We start from the raw sequence: 20,642 nt of genomic DNA on the forward strand, positions 1-20,642 counted from the left end.
TACATTATATAGAGAAATGTTGTTAATTATATGAGCTGTGTGAGTTTGTTGCTAATGTAAAGAAGTAAAAAAACGACATGGAATTTCCCTTTAAATGTGCTTTATCCACGTGTGTCTGTTAGACCTGCTGGCAGAGCATCTACAGGAGATCAGAGCTTTGCGACAACGTCTGGAGGAAAGTATTCGCACCAACGACCGTCTCAGGGAGCAGCTGGAGAGGAGACTAGCTGAAGTGGAAAAAGACCCAGGTACACACCAAAAAACTGTCTTTGACTATTTAGGGTCTTTTGTTTCCACATGTCCAACATGTGTATGTGCCATGTCCAGCAGCCACCAACATCTTCATCCACGGCAACGAGGAGCAGGGTCAGCTGACTCAGGAGGTGCGATTCCTCTGGGGACAAAACCAAACTCTGAAGGAACAGCTCAGCATGGCATCCAGAGGTATCGCTCTTCTTATGTTTAGTTAAAAATCACATGATTTTCAGTAAGAAAAAAAGAAGAGGAGAGAAACGGATGCTAATTTCTTTTGTTGTCCTTGTTGATGCTGATCTATAATACCCTAAATATTTTTCCATTATCTCCGGGAATTACATACTTAACAAGGTTTACAACCTTTATTTCCTCCAGACAAGCAGAAGGAGAATGAGAAGCTCCGGGAGACCCTGGCCAGGCGGACGGCCAAACTGGAGCAGAGCAGGAGGGAGTGTGAAGCTCTGAGGCAGGAAAACAGCCAACTGCAGGAGCGACTGGAGCACAGCAGCCGGGAAAACTCCCAGCTGCAGGATTCACTGCACCGCAGCAGGGAGGAGCTGCACAGGTACACACACACACACACACACACACACACACACACACACACACACAACATCAGTCCTGATGGGGAGCACACATTTCTACACCACACGCTTAATGTCATTAAAGCACTCATTTGTGTAACCTGACACTCCACATAGCTACTAATGGCCATTCTAAAAAGTCATTACTGTTGCCATTATTCCTTACTGTTAGTATGTCTCTGAAACCTGAGCTCATCACTTGAAGGCTCATCCGTGAACACACACATGCACACGATGCTAACAGTGATGGTATGTGACCTCTTGCCACGGGTCCTGCTGACATGAGGCTGACACTCGAAACCAGGAGTGTAGATTACTGTCAGATCTCCTCTCCCTTTCATTCACCTGAGTGTGTCACTTTGTCTAATGTATACACGTTAGGCTTGTTGTAGGTAGTGTTTCTGTTTTATATGTGTGTGCCTATATATAATATGTATGTATGTATGTATGTATGTATATATGTATGTATAAATATACATACATACATACATACATACATACATACATACATACATACAATATAAATTTTTTTAATATATCGAATTTTAAAGGCAAGGCATCACTTTAGGCTGAATTTCTTAATAAGTGTTGGCTGCGCTTTCAATCACTGTCTCCAGGTTGCAGTGCGAGGTGAAGCTCCAGAGGCAGCAGCTGTCCGACTCCCAACATCTCCTCCAGACGCTGCGGGTGGAGCTGCAAGTTTACGAAAAAATAAAGAGCGAGTCTAACAAATACAACGGTACTGCACGATTTCCGTTTTTGTTTTTCAGTAGCTGGAGTTCTTCTGAAATGTTTGTGCTGTAGTCAGATTTTCCAGCAGCTTACACGAGTATTGGAGGAAGAAACTTTTACTTTTTGTTGTATAGAAAAAATTTTGGATCATGTTTGGATTGGTGTACTGACAAGATGATAGATTGTAATGAGAATGTCTAATGATATTGGCTAATAACTGGTGTATTGTTTTTTTTTGGATGAAACATGGCCACATGGGGGCAGTAAAGAGGGAGACAAGGAGATCATCTTCAAGAGGAAACCCTCCAAACTTGTATTCAGTTTTGTTTTTAGCATTTATGGGTGTATTTGCAGAATCTTTTGATTGCACTTTGTCCACCAGATTTGACACTGTATAAACTAAGTAATGGTGACACCATCAAATTTCAATTAACTTCAAATCCTGTTTGGAATTCCTGCACTACAGTTTCTCAACCCTTATCAGCCAACATTCACAATAATTTATATGCGAAATGTTCCTGTTGGCTGACATGATCAAATTTAAGGCCTTTACACACCAGACGTGTAATTTTGCAGCATTTATTTTTTCAGATTCAGTTTGATTTGGATTTTTTTTTTTTTTATTCTTTTGTTCTTATTTCTCACATGCGAATAAAAATATCTGACCACAAGTTTGTAGAAATGTACCTGTGGGGTTGCAGCAGTTCTCAGCCTCAGCGTCACTAACAGGAGGATATTTCTTTCTCATTCGGCGTGCAGAATCCAGCGAGGTGGCCCAGGAGCCGTCCACTCACGCTTCCTCCGGCTCAGTGGACCTGGCCGAGCTGCTGTCAGAGATCAGACACTTGAGGCTTCAGCTGGAGAGGAGCATCCAGACCAACACGGCTCTGCGGCAGAGACTGGAGGAGCAGCTGCTCAGAGGACCCGGCCGCTCTGAAACCATCAACATTAACTATCTGCTGTCCTCTCCAGGTAAACGGAAAGCACGTTCCTGCATGCCGATGAGCTTTGATGGATTCAGAAGGCCACGTAGGCACTGCCAGGTCATGGCAGGTCAGGTGTTTCATTTGCTTATTTATTTTTTATCACTCTTAGATGAAGGGGGCAGGTCGCCGGGCCGAGAAGACACTGTCCATCACTCGTTCCAGACTCACAGAGAACACACCAGCATCCACCACGGTAAGAAAAGCTCTTCAAAGCTGGTCCTGAAGCCAAATCACATATTTCTATGAAAGCAAATACAGACTGGTGACATTTGAAGTCTCCTGGATCTGCTATGTTGGATCTTTTCAGATGTGAGATATCAATCTCTCTCAGAGGTGGATGGTGGCTCGGTCAGCAGCAGCTCTGGGGACAGCATTTCCGGTGCTCCCTCTCGGCTGGTGCCGGGTCACCGGATGTGGGCGAGCCGCAATGGGCGCCACATTTTGGGCTTGATTGAAGACTACAACGCGCTCCGCAAGCAGATCTCAGACGGCCGGAAGCTGTCACGCAGTATGGACATGCAACTGCAGGAGTGCCTGCACACGCTTCAACAGCAGGGCTGTGACAACAAGGTGGGGAGCTCATCGTGAGGTTTAAATAGGCTGAACTTTACAGAAAGTAGAAACGTGATGTTAGCCTGTCCACATCTTTGTAGGTGATTGAACAGCAGCATCTGAAGAGTTTATCCTGCAGCATTAACACCATGCACCAGGTGCTGGAGGAGGCTGGCCGACTGCTCAAACTGGTGTGGAGAGTATCTTTGCCAGTTGGGAACATAGCAAGAGACAGCTGCAACAACCAGCAGGTAAACACACGCACAGCACACATTGTGTATCCGGGCTCTCCAGTTAAACATCTGCAGACCAAATCCTTTCTTTCCTGCTATCCTCCAAATCAGGATGAGCTGCTGAGAAATGAGATAGCCCGACTGAAGAGCCGGCTGTCTCAGCAGGAGAGGATGCTGAGCGGAGCCATCAAGCGTCTCCGCACCACCAACCAGCTCAAAGAGGGAATGGAGAGAGTCATCATCGATCAGTGTAAGTTCATCTGCTTTTACTTTTAAGCTGCACAGAAGATGAAATGTGTGGTTGAAGCAGTTTTGCAGCTATTTGAGTTTATTGATGGAAGTATTTGTCAAGTCAGTCTCTCTGCTCCTGTTTTGTAGTTTTTCTTTGTGTGATATTATTTTATAAAGTAAATGTCAGGTCTTGATACCGGTATAATTATACAAGACTGTGGAAATGAATTGTTTTATTTTTGTCCTTTGTAGTGTCTCTGACCCATGGAGTGTTGAAGAAAGCCAGGGGGAATTTAGAGGTACGCCTACAGTAAGAAGTGTATGACCCAGTTATAATATGTCAGACTAATGCTGTTACCCACAGTGGTATTTTCTCCATTAGTGAATTACTCCTCTTTTCCCCCTTTTTTCCTCTCTGTGAAATATCGGTAGACAAATTACTGTACCCAGTTTGGCCTGAAAGGCCTGTCTGGAGGACCAGACGAAGGTTAGTGTGGATGCGTTGCTCTGGTTGTTTCTCCTGCATGAAGCAAATACCAGAATTTAAACGTGTAATGAGACACAGTTGTTGGGAGGATCATACCTACAACTGTGTCCTCCTAACACTGTATGGACTGTGTTAGGCTTTTTGATTTACGCTCACAGGGGTGTGTTTTGCGTGACCTTACAGCAAACATACTTTTAACTTTGCAACTATTCATTTAACAAGATGACAGATGCATGTGTCTGGAGATAAGATTGGAAAACTTACTTGAAATATTTTTTGTGCCTTAAGCATTGTTTTTGTTTATCCTGCATGTTTGTGGCCAAAGGTGTAAAGTGACCATTAAAGCCAGTCGTTTTTTTTTGTTTGTTTTTTTTACTGTACAACCTCAACTTCTCTTTTCAGGAAGTCCCAGTCAATGGCCAGTAGTAGACACTACAGACCCTCAGCCTGAGCAGACGAATGCCCCAGTCTCCAGGCAGACTTCAGAGAGGCACTCTGAATCCTCGGAGGATCCCAACAGCGACAACTCTTTGCAATGCAGCTACTAAAGGTGCCAGCAAAGCACTGACGCAGCAGCTTCCCAGTCTGCATCCTGCCTTTCCGTCCTGCTGTAAAACTGTCACCTTAACCTTAGAAAGCTAAGCTTTTCCTACCTTATTGCACATGCCCCACCTTTACTTTGATTTCTATAAAAAGGTACTGAAGTTGTAAAAGTTCTTTAAATGCAAGAGTATGCCTCTGTAAATAATCTGTGCTATTCAGATATTTTCCTTTTATTCGTTTTATATGACGCATATGACAACATGACTGTATTTTATTACTGACTTCCAGTTTTTACTTGTTGTCGTCACCTGTCAGTTTATGTACAGGATTGTTTAGATCAACTGTGTTCTAGCAAGTATGTGCAAATGCAGTAAAATAAACTGAATGCTGAAGCCTTCGAGTCTGCAGCAGTTTGATTTTACAAAGTGGATTCAAAAAGAAATTCTAATCAGAATTTGTGGTACAAAAGTTCCTTTATTAGAATATGTTTGTTTAAGTAGAAATCACAGCGACCACATCAAAACCCGTACACTGAGAAGCACAAAAAAAGAAAATGGCAAAGATCACGACTTCAAAGACATGAGAATTAGAAAAGTGTTGAACCGCTTTACAGGATAGGTTTTTCTATTACACTTAGACTAAAAAGATCAAGTCATAAAAGGTCGATTTTTTCTTTTTAAGTAGCACTTGAAATGTGTCTGGGCCTTCCAGGTTGTCAAAGTGACCTATAAAACTAGGTCACAACGTGGGACCACAGTCGTTGGTGTTTTATTGTTTAGTCATAGCACCAAGATCCCAAAGACTCACTCTTCATAATGATGAAGACATCAGGCAGCTTCTTGTGTTGACTTTTTAAATGTTTTCGTTGTGGTCATGTGATAGATTTGGCAAAATTCGGCTCCGAGTTTTAGACAACGTCCTCTGTGCAGCTAGAACAAGTACGAACTAATGGCAGCTGCAGAACGACTATTTGTTCAGGGGGAAGACAAAAAAAAAAAAACTGCCTATGTTATGGATATCCACACCTATCTCTGCACAAGTCTGACGAAAGCCTGAACAAGCTGGATGAATGGCTCCTGACCCTCATGACTCGCCTTGGAGCCCGGCGTAGGTGGTTTGGACTGGGTAGAGGGGAGGATGGCACTGGCAGGAGAGGATGGCGAGCCCCTCCGGAAATGGCGGAAGAGGCTTGAGAGAAGAGTACTCTGAAAGAGAAACGCAATCAAATGCATCATGCTAAGACATGGAGTAAGCATCCTTTATAATACAAGGCTGCTGCTATTTTATGTCTGACAGATGAGATGAGGCATCCTGTTTTAATACTGTAGAAGGTGCAGTTTAATGCCAGCTTCATGATTACACACTAGCAATAACTGGATAGAATTCATACATTTTTCACAGATACACAGAAAAACACACTTGTTGTTGGTTCTTGTGTTTATAGCAAAAAACCCAAAACGTTTGAACAGCTTTGGGTTGGAACAGATGTGCCGTCTCACCAGTTCTGAGCTGAGCTCTTGCTTGAGCCTCTGTTTGTCTCGAGGGAGGATGGAAGGATCTTTGAGGCACCGAACAGCCTGAGAGATCAACACGTAGAAACAGTTCTCCATGGTGAACATGAGGAGTGACCTGGAGGGGAGACACCAGTTAATCATTTCAATATTTGTATTTGACAGTAAAACAAACAGTATCTTGGAAAAGATGCAATTGGCTTATCGTAGCAACCTGTAAGGAGAAACAGTTGCTGGTCATCTTATGCAACATGAGAGATGTGTCGGGAAAGGTGTCAAACAAGGCCTGGAGGCCAAACACTTGGCCCACTGAGCAGCTTTGGAAAATGTGAAGAAGAAATAACTCGCATACACATATTTCAGTTTAACCCCAAAGCGTCGTCCTGACAGATGTCTTTTATTTACTTCAGCAGCTTTTTTTTTTTTTTTTTTTTTAAATCATGTAGAAAGACTGAGATGTGCTGTTAAAATCACATTTCATTTTCCTATATAAAGGTCAGAAATTAAATGTGCATCTAAAGATCTTTACACTGACAGTGGGGGAAGTTTCGTTGGTCTGGCCTGGTTAAGATGCTAAACTAACAAGCGGCTCCACATTACTTCTTAGTTGCCACGTACCAGAGTGTCTCATTTTCTCATTAACTCAAAGCAAAACCCCCAGTTTCATTTTCCCACAGTCGGTTTCCTTGAAAGTGTTTCATATCTAGTGTTACACGCCATATCACTCACTTCAGCGCTTGGATCTCCTCTGATGAAGCTAGTGATGCTATACTCAGGGAAACCGGTTCCTTCTTCTTCTCCATCTATTAACAAACAGCAGAAAATGCGAATGCAATAAGCTGTAAAGACCTTTGATTATAATAATAAAGAATATAAACACCTACCTCGCTCAACATGCTCAGGCTGACATTGATGGTGGCCAGCAGGGTCCCAAATGAAGGAGCAACGTCAGGGTCAAAAGCCGGAGTTGTGAAGCTAAGCACGAAGAGCGTGCTGTACTCGGCCAGGTCCATAGACTGATACAAACACAGAGACAGTCAGCATCTCATCACCTTTTTTTTTTTTTTCTTTAAAAAAAAAAAAAAACGCCTGTTTTTAAAGATCTGCAGAAATGTCACCATGCAGCAGGAACAAACAGACCTGGTCCAGGAGTATCTGACAGCAGTCTGGGGTGAAGTGCTGCAGAGTTGCCAGGGTTTTGCTGAGGATCTTTAGAAGACTGCACTGCACAGCTAGCAGTGCCTTCTGCTCCGCCTCCTCCCTTTCCCCTCCACCTGCTGCTTCTTTAGTTGACGTTTGAGTGGGCCGCTGTGTCCTGGGTAAGGGACCAGGGGGCAAAGCCTCACCGTTTTTAGCCTAAGAAAGAACAACAGAAAACAATCAGCCATTTATCTGAATGTATAAACAACAATCTACAAATTTATATTAAAGAAGAAAAAAAAGACTAAGTTTCTGACCTGGAGGTAGTGATGAAGCATCTTTTTGCTGTGGAGCAGATGGGTGCAGGTCTGGCACAGATAACAAAGGTTTACCTGAAGAGACAGATGGAAACAGAAACACTAAATTACCAAAAGCTGAACAACAATTGGAGCTGTGCTCTCCTCATTGATGTGGTGATTTCCTTTTGACTTGCCTGAACATCTCTGAGCAGTTTGGGCAGGTGAAACTGCCACTCCTTACAGAAGCTCGAGAGCTGCAGCAGAAAACCAACTGTGTGATCGGCCTCATCCAGGCAGGCCAGGCTCTGCACGGTCCTCACGGCATTCAGACACTGAGCGGGAGAGAAAGTGACGACTTTATTTAAAAGATGCCAACAAAAAGAAGACTGCAGGCAGTAGCTAGACACAACATAACAGGAATACAGTCCTGTCCAAGGGTCAGGAAGCTCAGTGTACTTAACAGGTCCACAGTTGTGCATAAGCTGCACAAATAACTGTTTATTTTTGGAACTGCAGGAGCACTTGGGACTGAGGACTCACCAGGCACTGCACTGGGTGGTCAGGTGCTGTGCTCATAAAAGACTGTCCATAAAAGGACAGGGACAGCAACAACACTCAGGTAGGCTGTGGTGTTTAAAGGATGCTTGGCTAATACTAAGGGGCCCACTGATACTTTTGTTGCACATATTTGGAATTCCTGACTTAAAACTAAATACTTTACTGCTAGACAGACAAAACAGGCAGGCTGAAGATGACATCTTTAGATTTAACCTCCTAGGACCTGGCGTCCACCTATGTGGACATCACATTTTGGGATGTCCAGACCAAAATAATACATTTTGCTCTACAAGGGCCTGATATCCAGATACGAGGACATTATACTGCCACTGTTCTATCTAAATTCAAAACAAATGTCCTTATATGTGGATCTCATTTCTCTCAGAAACAAAAATCAGTTCGGGTCTTTGGAGGTTAAGAAATTCGATGGGTGTCGTTCTAGTTTTACACCCACAGACACATTTAAGAGGCAGCCCTAAAAGAAGACAAGCATGATGACATGTTTTTGTCTTTTCCCTTGTTAACACAGTAAGTTACTGCAGTCACACCTGTAGTATACGTTCCTGATGCACTCCGACAAAGTCCAGGGCTTCGTTGATGAAGTTGTAGCGCAGCGTCTTAAGCAGACTCTCCATTAGAGACATGCAGAGGCGGTACACCCCGGGCCAGCAGGCCAAATCCTGGGACTTCCGGGAGAAGCTCTGCTCAGAGACATGTACACACGATGTTAACTTGACATGAATGCACCATGTCCTCCATCATCAATCCATGCTTTTATGTGCAAGGTGGGGGAAAAAAATATTTCACCTGTGATGTGCCATTTGGTGAGACCTCATACACACTCAAAAGAGGCAGGCAGATGGTCTGAGTGACTCCCGCTCCTGCCACAGCTGCTGCCCCCTGAAGGAAAACGGACAACATCCTCAACATCTGCTCAAATTCTTCTGATCTATAAACTGGGTTTAAAGTACTAAAGCGTAAAAGGTGTGTTTGTGTTTACCTGCGGAGTACGGGCCAGCGTGAGCAGCAGGTGAAGTGCAGCCTCAGTAAAGTACAGGTTGCGTTTCATGCGAAGGCTCAGTTCAACGGCACTGAGCACTGAGGGGAGGAGGGGGACCTTCCTCATCACTGAGACCCAGTGCTCACCATCCTCATCAGTGCGGCACAGCTCCTTCGCCAAGTGGAGAGCCAAAACACACACCTGATTTAAAGGGAGGAAAAAAAGTATGTTTATACAGTACATGTTGGGACAATTGATCTAAAATAGATCAGAAAACTAAATAAACTTGAACCTTCATCAACAACAACCTCGCCACGCTTACCCCGTCTCTCTGGTCCTTCTGTGGGCCCCGAGGAGAGTCCGTCTCCATGCTGTCCTCGTCCTCCACCGTGTCTCCCAACTGGCTCGTGTGTCGCATGTTGTCAATAAGTGCCAGGGCCTCATCTTTCACCGTCTCACATACAGACAGCAACAACTGGGGCAGCTGGGAAATATCTCCACCTAGATGTCAAAAAACACACGCCAAGTCATTACCGCTCCGACACTTTCTTAAAACACAGACAAACATCAGATGTGTGCTTCTTACCGTCCAGTCCCTGAATCTGCAGCACAGAAATGAGTGCGGAGAAGATTTTGGCTTTGGTCCTTTCCATCAGCTGCTGGTCAGCCTGCAGGACACTCTCCAGGATAAGGGAGAGGGGAGACAGGATGTCCGGAGCTGAAGCTACCACACTGGAGATAAAGATTTAGAGAAGATAAAGGAATGAGGCGACAGCTAGTGCGCAGTGCTGGGCCTTCACTTGTCAAAGGCATGAGTACACACCTTCTCCACTGTTTAAGGAGGATGAGAAGTAAAGTGGCCATCATGGATCCAAGTCGAAGACAAGGCGCAGACGTGGGCGTTGTCAACTGAAAGAGTGACCAAGAGTTTAAAAAGTAAACTAGTGATAAGAGAAGAAATAAAAAGTCACAGATTACAGGAAAATATTTCATACTACGGTAACTTACAGCAGCTTTAGTCCCATCTAGGACATCCATGAAAAGGGTCAGCTTAGTTGAGTCCTCAGTTAAGTGCATCACATCAGACTGAAAAAATAAAACACAATCACACATCGTTTTCATCTGAGCTTGTTCTAGACAGGATTATCAAGACGCAGTTAAAGTCTCAAATTCTGGGAAATGCACAAATTCTTTTGTCTACAAGAGGCGCATGAGAAGATCAGTACTTCTCAACTCCCATTAAATATGACTAAACAGCAAAAACAAGCCTGTTAGCTTAGCTTGGAGTGAGGACTGTATGCAGAGGAGAAATAGTAATAATGATACTTCTTTTTATCCTTACACATCATCAAATTTTCACTTGATTAACACTGTCAAAATCTGATGATGATAATATTACCGTAGTATAACAGCTACAGAAAATTTGTACACATAATATCATTATTTACAGGAATTAAACTTAAAATGCAAGTGAAGGAAGGTAGGTTGCAGTACCATCATGAGATCAACGTTTCGCTTTTAAACGTAACTTTCGGGCCATGATTGTGTGTACTTGAACATACGTGGTTAGTGGAAAGAATCAGCAACATCCGCCAGGCAGAGATCAACATCTGGGCCTCTGTGAAGTAGCAGATGCCTTCTTCCTCCATCTCTGCCACATGGCACACCAGTGACTTGACGTACTGTGACCAGTACTCATAGCGTCGTGCGTTGGAGAACTTCTGAAGCCCGTCCTTCAAGGACTGTTCCAAAGAGCCGCTGCAATAACACAAATATTCATCAACATTAAATATGTATAATCTAAGACATCATTGTAAATAAAGGGATATGTATACAAAGATGTATTTAATATTAAAAAATAATGTTATTATTATTTGATATGGACTCTGAAATCACCTGACAACATAGTAGATCTCCAGGCCGATGATTTTCATGACAAAAGCGCAGGTCTCCAGAACGCAAGGCTGGGGACAAGTTACATTTTCATCATTTTACACGTTTACTGACTTTTAAGTACTCATGGAAACAGTGTAACTAAGCAACACAGCAAAATACCTCTGTGGTGTCTGAAGGTGGGGTGAGGGTTCCAAAAAGAGGTGTCGTCAAATTCTCCCAAAACCTCTCTCTTTGGTTTAAAAAAAAGAAAAGAAAAGAAACAAAACACCATACAGCATGTTAATCATGTGGTTTTTCACCTTCACATGTTGTTCCAACTCAAAGTGAGACTGAGAACATTTACTTACTTTGTACGTAAGACAGAGATGGCACTATCCCTGCGATCCTGCCAGAGGGCCAGGAGGAAGGCCAGACCTGCTCGGTGTAGCAGCGGGGGGCACCAGTACTTGCCCTGCTGTTTGGAGTCGATCAGGTCCAACACGACATGAAGACAGCTCCACTCACCCAGCAGGAACTCCTACAAGTTTAAAACAAGGATGTCTTTAATGAAGCTGCAGCAGTGGGAAAAGTAAAACCAAAGTTACTTCCTGCACTTTATACCTTTGATCCTTCGTTTCCATCTTTGACTTCCAGGTTGAGAAAAAGCTCAATGAGGCCAGGCTGGGTTTCCACAGCGACGGTGAGAAACTCAAGGATCATGACTTTGATCCTCATGTCTTCCGTCTTGCTCTGCAGCCGAGTGAGGAACGCATCGCGGATGGCTGCTGCATCGCTCCCGAGACAAGCGTAGACCGACATGGGAGCCACCTGGCAACACGAGGTCAACGTCAGTGTTTAGTTATGTAACAAAAACACCAACCACATATTCACATATTGTTTAAAAGTGGAAGTCTTACTGTGGCGAGCCTTTTGAGCAGCTGGATTGCAAGACGAGGGAGTGCTGGATCGTGTTTGTGGTAGATATATTTAGCTAGGACGACTATTAGGTTATTGCCGTGGCCACCGTGCTGTGTCAGCGCCTGCTCCAGTGGGGACACTGTGTCCGAAGGCGGTTTCAAACGGATTACGTTGTTTGTGACAGAAAAGGCCAGTTTGACAGTCTGGATGAGCATCTGACCAGGACCCTCAGAGCCACAGCTGGACAGCACCAAGAAAAAAAATATAATACAACTAATGTCAGTTAAACAAATAATAATAATAATGGAGAGCTGAGTGCTTACTATGAGGAAAGGTTGACTGAACACATCCAACTGCTCACCTGCTGGGTTGTGCAGCCAGGACCACATCTATGGTGTCAACTCCAACTCCCATTATATTGACAACTGCCTGTCCAGCTTCTGTATTTGCAAGGCTGTAGATACACAGAGACTGCAGGCTGGGAGCGCTGCATTAACAAGGAAAGGAGTAAATAAACAACTACATGAGTAAAAAGGCAACTGTTAGTTAGTTGCAACCATTATTAATTAATCGACAATTTTATGATTGTTTGGGCAGGCACAAAGCAGGTGCAGTTACAGCCTGTAAAGTGTAACTTTAATCCACACAGAAGTGCCAAAAGAGATCCACTTAACACCAAGAGCAAATCAATCCTCAGACTTCCATTGTAAAATATTCAGATTTAGAGCAAACAGACATTTTTCTAGAGATGTTTGTGTTTAAGAAAAGAAAAGAAGACATTCTAGTTCTAGTATGTCAGCACACATTAACAGCTGTTTATCTCCCTAAACAAGCTGGCTAGTGATTCCCATCCTCTCATCCAAATATGGTCCACTTCTTGTTCCCAAATAGCAAGAAAGAAACAAAATATTTTTATTTTAACAAACTGGAAAGATTAATGCACATTTTACACCATTCCAGTATTAGAGAATCGTCATATAAGCACCCTTGTTATGTTTAAGGTTATTACCCTTAAAAGCCTGTTTGTAGGACCTGACTGTTTAGCATTGTGACATCAGAGAAAATGTGCAGGTGACAGAGTTCAGACACTGTTCCTTACCTGCCTTGGTCCTCTCCCTCTGGGCTCAGATTGAGAATGGCATGGATCAGCTCCAAAATAAGACAACCTGCAGCAGCACAGAGAAGCCAGTTTGTATACAAGTTTAATTTGTCTCCAGACAAGAAGCAAAGGGAAAACACCCTCACCTATCCTCTCTCTGACACCATAGGTGTTGTAACGCCACTTATGGTACGTGGGCAGCATCTCCTTCAACACCAGCAGCACACAGGGGATCAGACCTTTGTTCTGAGTGCTGCCGAGCTGACCCTATGATAAAAATAAGTACACATGATGCACATTATAGTAGCAGGACAACATTTTGAAAGATTACATAACTTTTAAAAAATGTTACCTTAACCAGAGTTGTAATGAGACGAAGGAAGGCAATAGTCACAGCATATTCTCCCCTGGGCTGCTCAATCTGAACTAGCAGGTTGCCATAGTTACCTGCCTTCATCCCCTCAGCACTGAGGGGAAAAATAAAACAGTTGAGTAAAACGCTGATATATCCAAGGCATATTAAGTAATACCTGGCACTCTGTTTGGCCTCTTTACCTTATGCACTGGGCCATGCTGGTCAGAGGGTTGGAGGCAAAGGGGAGGAAGCCAGTGTGGTGCAGACTGGACCACACCTGAAGATTGATTAAATAAATAAATAAGATATGAACTGGGTGAAGAAAGTTCAAAAGCACTGGCTTTAAATCCCTCATTTTACTTCATGTTCACACTGCGAGCACTGAGCACACCCACCTTCCCTGGCATCCTTGCAGCCAGCACAGAAAGGCAGTTTACACAGGAAGCAATCACATCCACTGGGGGGTTGATGACGGATGTTAACCTGAGAGAAAAGACAGATTATAATACCAGAATCATATCAAGATTATTTCTGGCAGAGCAAACAGCACAAAAAGTTTAATGTGTGTCACTCAAAAGTTTACTTTACCTCTGCAGCAGCATGTAAATGCGTGAGGTCAGAGGCAGGAGGCAGTCAGACACTGTCCAGTCTGTGCTTATGATCTTATGGACTAGATCCAAGATGGGCTTCACGCGGGCACAGTGGGCTAAAACATCTGGTAAAAATATCAGTCAGTGATCAACAATCAGCTGATGAATGTGTTTCTTCATTAAATAATTCATTTTTAGGCATTTGGCTACTCCAGTAACTGGTGACATCAGCTACTGAATCATTGTATAACTGAGTGGAAATCTTTACGTGTAACTGTGATTATTTTAAACCTGTTGTGCAGGTTTTACAATTACTGTCATACCACATGATCATATGGCCTTATGGATTTACAAGTCTTATCAAGTTGTTTTGCTTCCCAGAAACTCAAGCAGAACTGTATTTAATAGGTTTTAACTGAGTATATGAGGTATATATTGTGAATGTTACAAGAAATGCAAATAACCATATTTCTTGTCATGTTTATCACACTCCATCCTCTTCTCCTTATCCAATCTGGTCAGAGTGCAGAAACCTATACTAGTTGTAGAGCCAGAAGCAGGGCAAACCTGGGCAAACCTTATAAACAAAATTAACTGCTATGTACCTGCAGTGGAAACAACATGGAGCAGCATCTCCACCTCACATGTGAAGAGAGTCCAGGAGCTGTAGGAAAACTCCCAGCGTACCACGTAGCCTTGCTCACCTGGACTCATCACCTGGCCCAGCACTCCCTGTGGCATCCACAGGTTTGTCTGGCCTGTGCCTAATGGTTGAGAACAGACATCCCCATTTAGTCACACAAGAGAAACACAGGGAAAACTTTCATCTATACTCAGATTTAACAGTAATAATAACACACTAACCGAGAGGATAGAGGAGTTTGGGAGCTTGCCTCCTCCACAGTGTCTCGTCGTCATTGGAGATGATGTCATTAGACTTATGTTTGTAAACTTGAGTGTAGAAGGACATTTTATCCAAGAAGTTGTACACCTTTCACAAGGAAGTCAAAGTATATCAATAAATCATTTACAGAAAGATACGTTGCATGTGTGTATGTGTGTGCATGTGTGCCATTTACCTTTTTAACAGTCGACTTGTTTGAAAGCAGTGCAGTTAGAAGCTGCAGCAAGGGTCCGATCTTATGAGGAAACATCCCCACTGCGCTGTCCAGGATCATTCCCAATCCCATGTTTGGCTTCTGGATTAAACATTTAATAAACGAGATACATCATCAACATTTATAATTCCATTTTATTTTTAATAAAAGATTCTCTTCTGTGTGCTTTTCCCACCAATTCCCAAAAGATTTCAGCCAGACTTGGAGCAGAAAGGACCTCACAGGCAGCATCGATAAGGTGGGAGCTCTGAGTCGCCACACCATCAGTCTGTAATACACATCATAAGAAAGCAAATTATCACCACATGTTATAAATAGGTCTGTGAGGATCAAGACATGTAGAGTCAAGGTGCATACCTGTAAACTTTCTTCTTCAAAAGAGGTGATCACAAATGAGAGGAGACCATAGACGCACATTTTTGCTGTGCTTGCTGTACACTGAAGAAATAAAAAGTGAAAAAAATGATGGAATTTTAATGGAAAACAAGACAGTCACCACTCTTTGAGCAAATGTTGGTTGCTACTTACATTTCTATCTATAATTTGTAAAAGTGCAGCATTACTTTACAGATTTTGAAAGAAATCATTATGAAACCTGAGGTCTGAAGTTTAGCACAGGTCTTGACAAGGAAACTGATGCATGATGATCAGTATAATACATTACTATTGTAACAGGAGGTTTTCATTCTGGACACTTCATTATAGATTGGTTTAGATCTGCGCACTTAGTGATTTCATTAGCTGCTGATGACAAACAGAAGCACCCTGAGCGTTCTTTACCACTACTGCTCATGCTGCATGGACTTTATTTAAAGCATGGCTTATGATTTGTGAAAGAACAAAGGTGTGTATCAGCAGGACATAATTTAAAGCTATGTCAGATAACAGAGGCAGCATAACAGATGACAGAGGGAGTTCTCCTTTAAGTGAACAGAATTGTTTTGTAAATTTGCTTCTTATAAACTTCTAAAGGGTCAATCAATCTGAAATATCTTACATTGTTCCCTGAGACTCCAAGACCTTTGAGCATTGTTGAAAGGTACTTGAAAACACCCAGCTGGAGGGCGGTGTTGCCTATCCTCCTGATCACAGGGCTGGTATCATCTGGTCTAAGTGTGTGTCTTAGCAGGACCCAGGCCAACAATACCGGTGCGTGATGAGGGATGTCACCAAATGTCAGTAGCAGCTGATCCATTTCCTAGAAGAGCCAACAATTCTTATGAGTATTTAAACACATTCTCATTATATGCTCTGCGTGAGTTAACAGAAGCCTAGCCAATTTTAGCCTAATTTATTTAAATGTTTCACTTTGTAAGACAAGTCTGTGAACCAATATTAACATTAAGTCTATGAATGCAGCAGCCAAAAAACAAACTGAACCTTAACCACGGCCGGAGCACTAGAGAACTGGTGCTGATCTGTACAATCCTCAAGAGCACACTTGTGCAGGAAGTCTATGTCCATTCCTTCAACCAGGATGAGCGCGCTCAGGTATCTGCCGGGCAGAGAGACAGACAGGACATCATAAACTACGGAAGGAATGAAATATTTAGGTTTCTGACATATCCGGTAAAAAAAGTCTATTGAATATGAATCAACTGATGATTACTCTCTGTATAGGAAGACATCATGTCACTGTAATAATGAAAATACTGAAATGTCTTCATAATGTCTGTCAATTAAAAATATCTGGGAAAGACATGAACCGCACATAAACTTTGTGCCTCTTACCCGATCCGGTCGACCAGCGCATCCATGCTCTTATCTACCAGGTGTCTGTTAGTCTGCCGCAAACCGAAGCCTTGTTCTTTGAACATCTTGGTGAAGTTCAGAAGGTCAGATGGGTTCATCTCAAAGTAAGCATAATACAGAAAGATGATCTCGAGCAGCAGAGACTGTTCTCTCAGACACTGCAGGAACCATCTTGACACCTGCCGCTCCGTCTGAAAAAAAAATAATATCTACATTATTTTGCATCCTTGACAGGAAAATATCTCCCACAGCTACCTCGCAATAGGAAGGATATTAAGCCAACGCCAACCAAACTTGTGTCATCACCATGAGGTTTCCGTGAGTTTCCCATGTTGGTGCCTCTGCCTTGAAGAGACTCTCAAACTGCAACTGGTATTTGCTCACCAGGTCCTTCTCCAGCTTTTTGACACAGTCACTGTACTCAGCCTAAACAACATAACATAACTAAGGTTACATTACTAAAGCAACAACAATCCCAAGCACAATTAGTTTTTTAAAAGCTGTGTTCCACAATTTAGTGAGTAATGCTAAGACTGGAGCTTCTCACCCTGTAGGGATGTCGCTCATCCTGAAAGTATGTGAGCAGGAGAAGGACACATCTGAGCAAACACATGCGTTCCTCATAGTAATAGTCTGCTATCTGCAAAAACAAACACAAAAGCTGTCATACTTACTGAACTAAACATGTGCTGTGTCAAGAAAAGCAGAAGATCCGTGTACTGACCTTAAGCAGTAGTGCCTGGCTTTGCCGCTCATCCTTGAGTACAACCTACAAAAAAAAAAAAAGGTATTCATTTAACATCGAAACGTCTTTCACAACATCTTTTTACGGTCTTACATTTTTTGTTCCTGTGATGCAACGGCAAATCTCAGTTACACTGAAAGCTACGAGTTCAGACAGATTTCACAATGAAAATATCTGTCAGGACAGATACCTTTAATGAATCACGGGTTCCTCTGTAGTCTTCCTGTAGGTAGCACTGCAAAAGCTGAACACTCTGCTGTTCATCGAGACTCTGTAACATGAAATCATCATTAAATACACACTACAAAATAAAGACTGGAAATCATTCTTGATTGACATTTTGAAGTCTTACCAATAATTTACTGATCCTTAGACCAAAGTCCTTCAGGGGCTGTGCAACATCTTTCTTCTCTTTTACTTTCTCAGCAGAGGATGAGCTGTAACAGGTGATGCTTGCAGTTACCTTTTATATGGTTACTTTTATTAACTACAGTAAATTTGATGTGAAAATAACTGTAACTATACCTGGGTGGCTTGTAGTAACTAAGTCCTTGATGAAGTCTATCCCAGTGTCTGTCGAGCTCTACCTCTATCTGAGCCTGTGACCATCCAACATTAATAACAGAGAGAAAAATCACTGTGATTGTTTTATTACCTTTAAAAAAGAAAACATTACAACAAGCTATTTTTTTGGAGCAGTAAAGAGTCCAGCACACTTGTTATGTGCTGGACACTTTTCTTCAACAAGGACATACCGGCTCTCTCAACGCAGACCTCCCCAGCAATATGGTCCATAATTCCCTACAGCTCCTGGGAAACAAATTGGTTTATTTTAGAAAAGCAACGATTGGGATTAATGCATTAAAGTTTTTACAGTTATTAGAACTGAGCCTTTTAACTAAAGAGGGATGAAGGTGTGGGATTTAATAAGTGTGCACTTCTGTCCACCCTTTTTCAAATATGTAAACTAAATCAGCAAATGTGTAGCAATATTGTACCCTGTTTTAGTTTATTTACAAACAGCTATTTTTTGTTCAATTTAAAAAAAAAAAAACTTTCTATGAATTGGTTACATGTTTGAAAGAAACTGAACAAAGCAAAACAAACTTGCCCTGATGCCATCAAACAAAAAGACAGACCTACTTCCCAAAACTATAAACACTTCCCCCGTTTTCGTACATGACTCACTTTTTGTGGGAAGAAAAAAAAAAGGATAGAAAACTCAGTATGTCCATAGGGTCCAGAAAGATTTCCATGGAAGCATTAAAAATAACGATTATCTTTATATTTCTAATCATGTTAGTTTAGAGTGTGTGAAAATGAACAGACTATTTAAAGCAATCATCGTAATTCCTACACAGTTAATGCAACTTTTTTGGTAAACCTTGTGCAAAATTAAAACTCAAAGTGTGCAGTTTGATGACATTTTAGTTATTTATTTTACATCTACTGTGGTGAGGTACTAAGACAACAACATAAAAATGCTGTCCATGGCAGCATAGTTTTTGACCAGACTTGAGATGTCACCGGTACTTTAAAGCTCAATACATGTTTGCATACATAAACATTTGTTGGGGTCCTCAATATGAGTCTGTTGTCTTGTTATTATGATATCCATGGATATGTTTTAAATACCTCTCTTCAATGATAGCCCTTCATCAGCGTTCCCTAAAACTAAATTAGTTTATTTGTACTTACAGAGATGGATAGGCTTTTGCGATTTGTTGTCAAGTCTAACTCTTTTTAGTTTGTTTTGGAGGTCAAGTTTAAAGATTTTAAACCTAACTCAGCTGTTTTCCTGACCGTATCAAAACAGTAGAGTTAGCTTCTCAATTAACACCAACTAAGCAAGCCCAGCGGTTACTGAATGTAACGGAGAGTCGACGGCTTTATCTCGCTGTAAGTACGGTGTCTTTAAATAAACCAGCGCCGTTAATACAATATCTAATGTAAACAGTTTGCAGTGGCGGTATGCTGTTGTTGACATGCGGCTGGCACACCGCGCTACTGAAAAGCCATTCAAATCTTTAGCGGCTAGTACTTGCTAAGCTAAGTCAGCGTGGTGCTAACTGCTCAAACGCAAAAAGTGAAATATACACATCACTGCTGGTCTGATTTAGTAAACAGGAGCGCTGTGTAAAAATGATACCCACTGGAAAACGCTGCAAAAATAACTCAAACAACGCACGCTTTAGCTAAAGTAAGTTGCTATGTGCCTACCTGACGCTCATCTCCGATTCCGCCATCTTCGCGTCTGCTATGTGATTGGTTGTTGTGCTGGCTCATCAGTGACGTCGAAAGCGCCTTCGTCACCCTCGGAGCCAACGGCTGGGCGCCTTGTTCTTCTTCGTAAAAGAAGATGTTTACTTTATAATAAACTTATTAGTTATCTTAGCTAAATTTTATTTTCACAAATGCAAATACAGTAACAAAAAACCTAATTTTAAACATTACTATAATGATGTTTTATGTTACATAAAATTGATTAGTGATCACTTAACAAAAAGGCTATGAAAACTATTACTATTTGTAGTAATTACAAATTATTTGAATGTATGTAATTCTTTGTATTACACCCCCTGGCATATGTTAATTTTGTTCTGATTGTATACATGTTCTGTATACTGTTTCTTAATAAAGTTTAATATTTCGAAAAAAAAAATTAGGTAATAAAAGAGTGAACGAGCACGTATCTGAACTTATGAATAAACAGTCTGCGATTCATCAAAAAAAAAAAAAAAAAAAAAGCCTTGTTCTTCTTCGTGAAGCAGCGGCCGTCCTGAGTTCAACTTTAACGCCATCCGCTGGAGTAAAATAAACACATCCCAATCGCCTCCATACCTTTTCGAAAATATTTATGCTACATTTTGGCAAAACTTCTGTGTTTCCCCCTAACTCCATAATTCAGTATATCATGTATCAAAGCGATCCTCTGGACTTACGGGTAATTAATTTTTACAAATAATTATTCAAGTATTACATGTATAAAATAGCCTGAGAAGTCTGAATTTGACCAAAATAAATAAATACATATTTTTATTTATTTATTTAAAGTATGCGCTTTATAGTGATATAATTA

At 41.8% G+C, this 20,642-nt stretch overlaps 2 protein-coding genes across 13 annotated transcripts in view; one reads left to right on the forward strand and one right to left on the reverse strand.

The window, feature by feature from the left end:
* Nucleotides 1-4,995, forward strand: part of cdk5rap2 (CDK5 regulatory subunit associated protein 2) — a 34,399-nt gene extending 29,404 nt beyond the window's left edge. For 9 of the 12 annotated variants that reach the window (XM_086301143.1, XM_086301144.1, XM_086301148.1 and 6 more), the window contains 12 exons: nucleotides 123-248; nucleotides 328-444; nucleotides 631-820; nucleotides 1,457-1,578; nucleotides 2,331-2,543; nucleotides 2,667-2,750; nucleotides 2,865-3,127; nucleotides 3,211-3,360; nucleotides 3,454-3,592; nucleotides 3,826-3,872; nucleotides 4,006-4,060; nucleotides 4,463-4,995. In XM_086301143.1, the coding sequence (XP_086157269.1) occupies nucleotides 123-248; nucleotides 328-444; nucleotides 631-820; nucleotides 1,457-1,578; nucleotides 2,331-2,543; nucleotides 2,667-2,750; nucleotides 2,865-3,127; nucleotides 3,211-3,360; nucleotides 3,454-3,592; nucleotides 3,826-3,872; nucleotides 4,006-4,060; nucleotides 4,463-4,608 (1,652 nt within the window). In that variant the 3' untranslated portion in view covers nucleotides 4,609-4,995. The remainder of the gene's footprint in view (nucleotides 1-122; nucleotides 249-327; nucleotides 445-630; nucleotides 821-1,456; nucleotides 1,579-2,330; nucleotides 2,544-2,666; nucleotides 2,751-2,864; nucleotides 3,128-3,210; nucleotides 3,361-3,453; nucleotides 3,593-3,825; nucleotides 3,873-4,005; nucleotides 4,061-4,462) is intronic. The other 3 variants (XM_086301141.1, XM_086301140.1, XM_086301145.1) reach the window with 3 other exon arrangements.
* Nucleotides 4,996-5,039: 44 nt separating this feature from the next.
* On the reverse strand, nucleotides 5,040-19,867 carry nup188 (nucleoporin 188). Its single transcript, XM_086301150.1, has 43 exons — nucleotides 19,784-19,867; nucleotides 18,319-18,373; nucleotides 18,089-18,162; nucleotides 17,916-18,000; nucleotides 17,754-17,834; nucleotides 17,543-17,587; nucleotides 17,366-17,458; nucleotides 17,125-17,244; nucleotides 16,798-17,009; nucleotides 16,447-16,561; nucleotides 16,064-16,264; nucleotides 15,424-15,504; nucleotides 15,242-15,334; nucleotides 15,028-15,147; nucleotides 14,813-14,939; nucleotides 14,554-14,712; nucleotides 13,947-14,073; nucleotides 13,754-13,841; nucleotides 13,559-13,635; nucleotides 13,356-13,470; nucleotides 13,150-13,270; nucleotides 13,004-13,070; nucleotides 12,266-12,391; nucleotides 11,904-12,144; nucleotides 11,608-11,814; nucleotides 11,355-11,524; nucleotides 11,167-11,236; nucleotides 11,008-11,075; nucleotides 10,674-10,869; nucleotides 10,120-10,197; nucleotides 9,935-10,020; nucleotides 9,698-9,843; nucleotides 9,434-9,612; nucleotides 9,112-9,312; nucleotides 8,919-9,011; nucleotides 8,660-8,812; nucleotides 7,748-7,885; nucleotides 7,572-7,646; nucleotides 7,255-7,470; nucleotides 6,999-7,130; nucleotides 6,844-6,917; nucleotides 6,103-6,232; nucleotides 5,040-5,808 (listed from the first exon to the last, which is right to left on the reverse strand). The coding sequence occupies exons 1-43, from the start codon at nucleotides 19,807-19,809 to the stop codon at nucleotides 5,629-5,631; spliced, it is 5,241 nt and encodes a 1,746-aa protein (XP_086157276.1). The 5' UTR covers nucleotides 19,810-19,867; the 3' UTR covers nucleotides 5,040-5,628.
* Nucleotides 19,868-20,642: the final 775 nt, after the last annotated feature.

This window comes from Aulonocara sp. 'chitande type north' Nkhata Bay, linkage group LG7 (genome assembly GCF_057382095.1).
Source record: "Aulonocara sp. 'chitande type north' Nkhata Bay isolate Kocher_YH1m ecotype deep benthic linkage group LG7, A_spYH_male_GT1.1, whole genome shotgun sequence".
Lineage (NCBI taxonomy): Eukaryota > Metazoa > Chordata > Actinopteri > Cichliformes > Cichlidae > Aulonocara > Aulonocara sp. 'chitande type north' Nkhata Bay.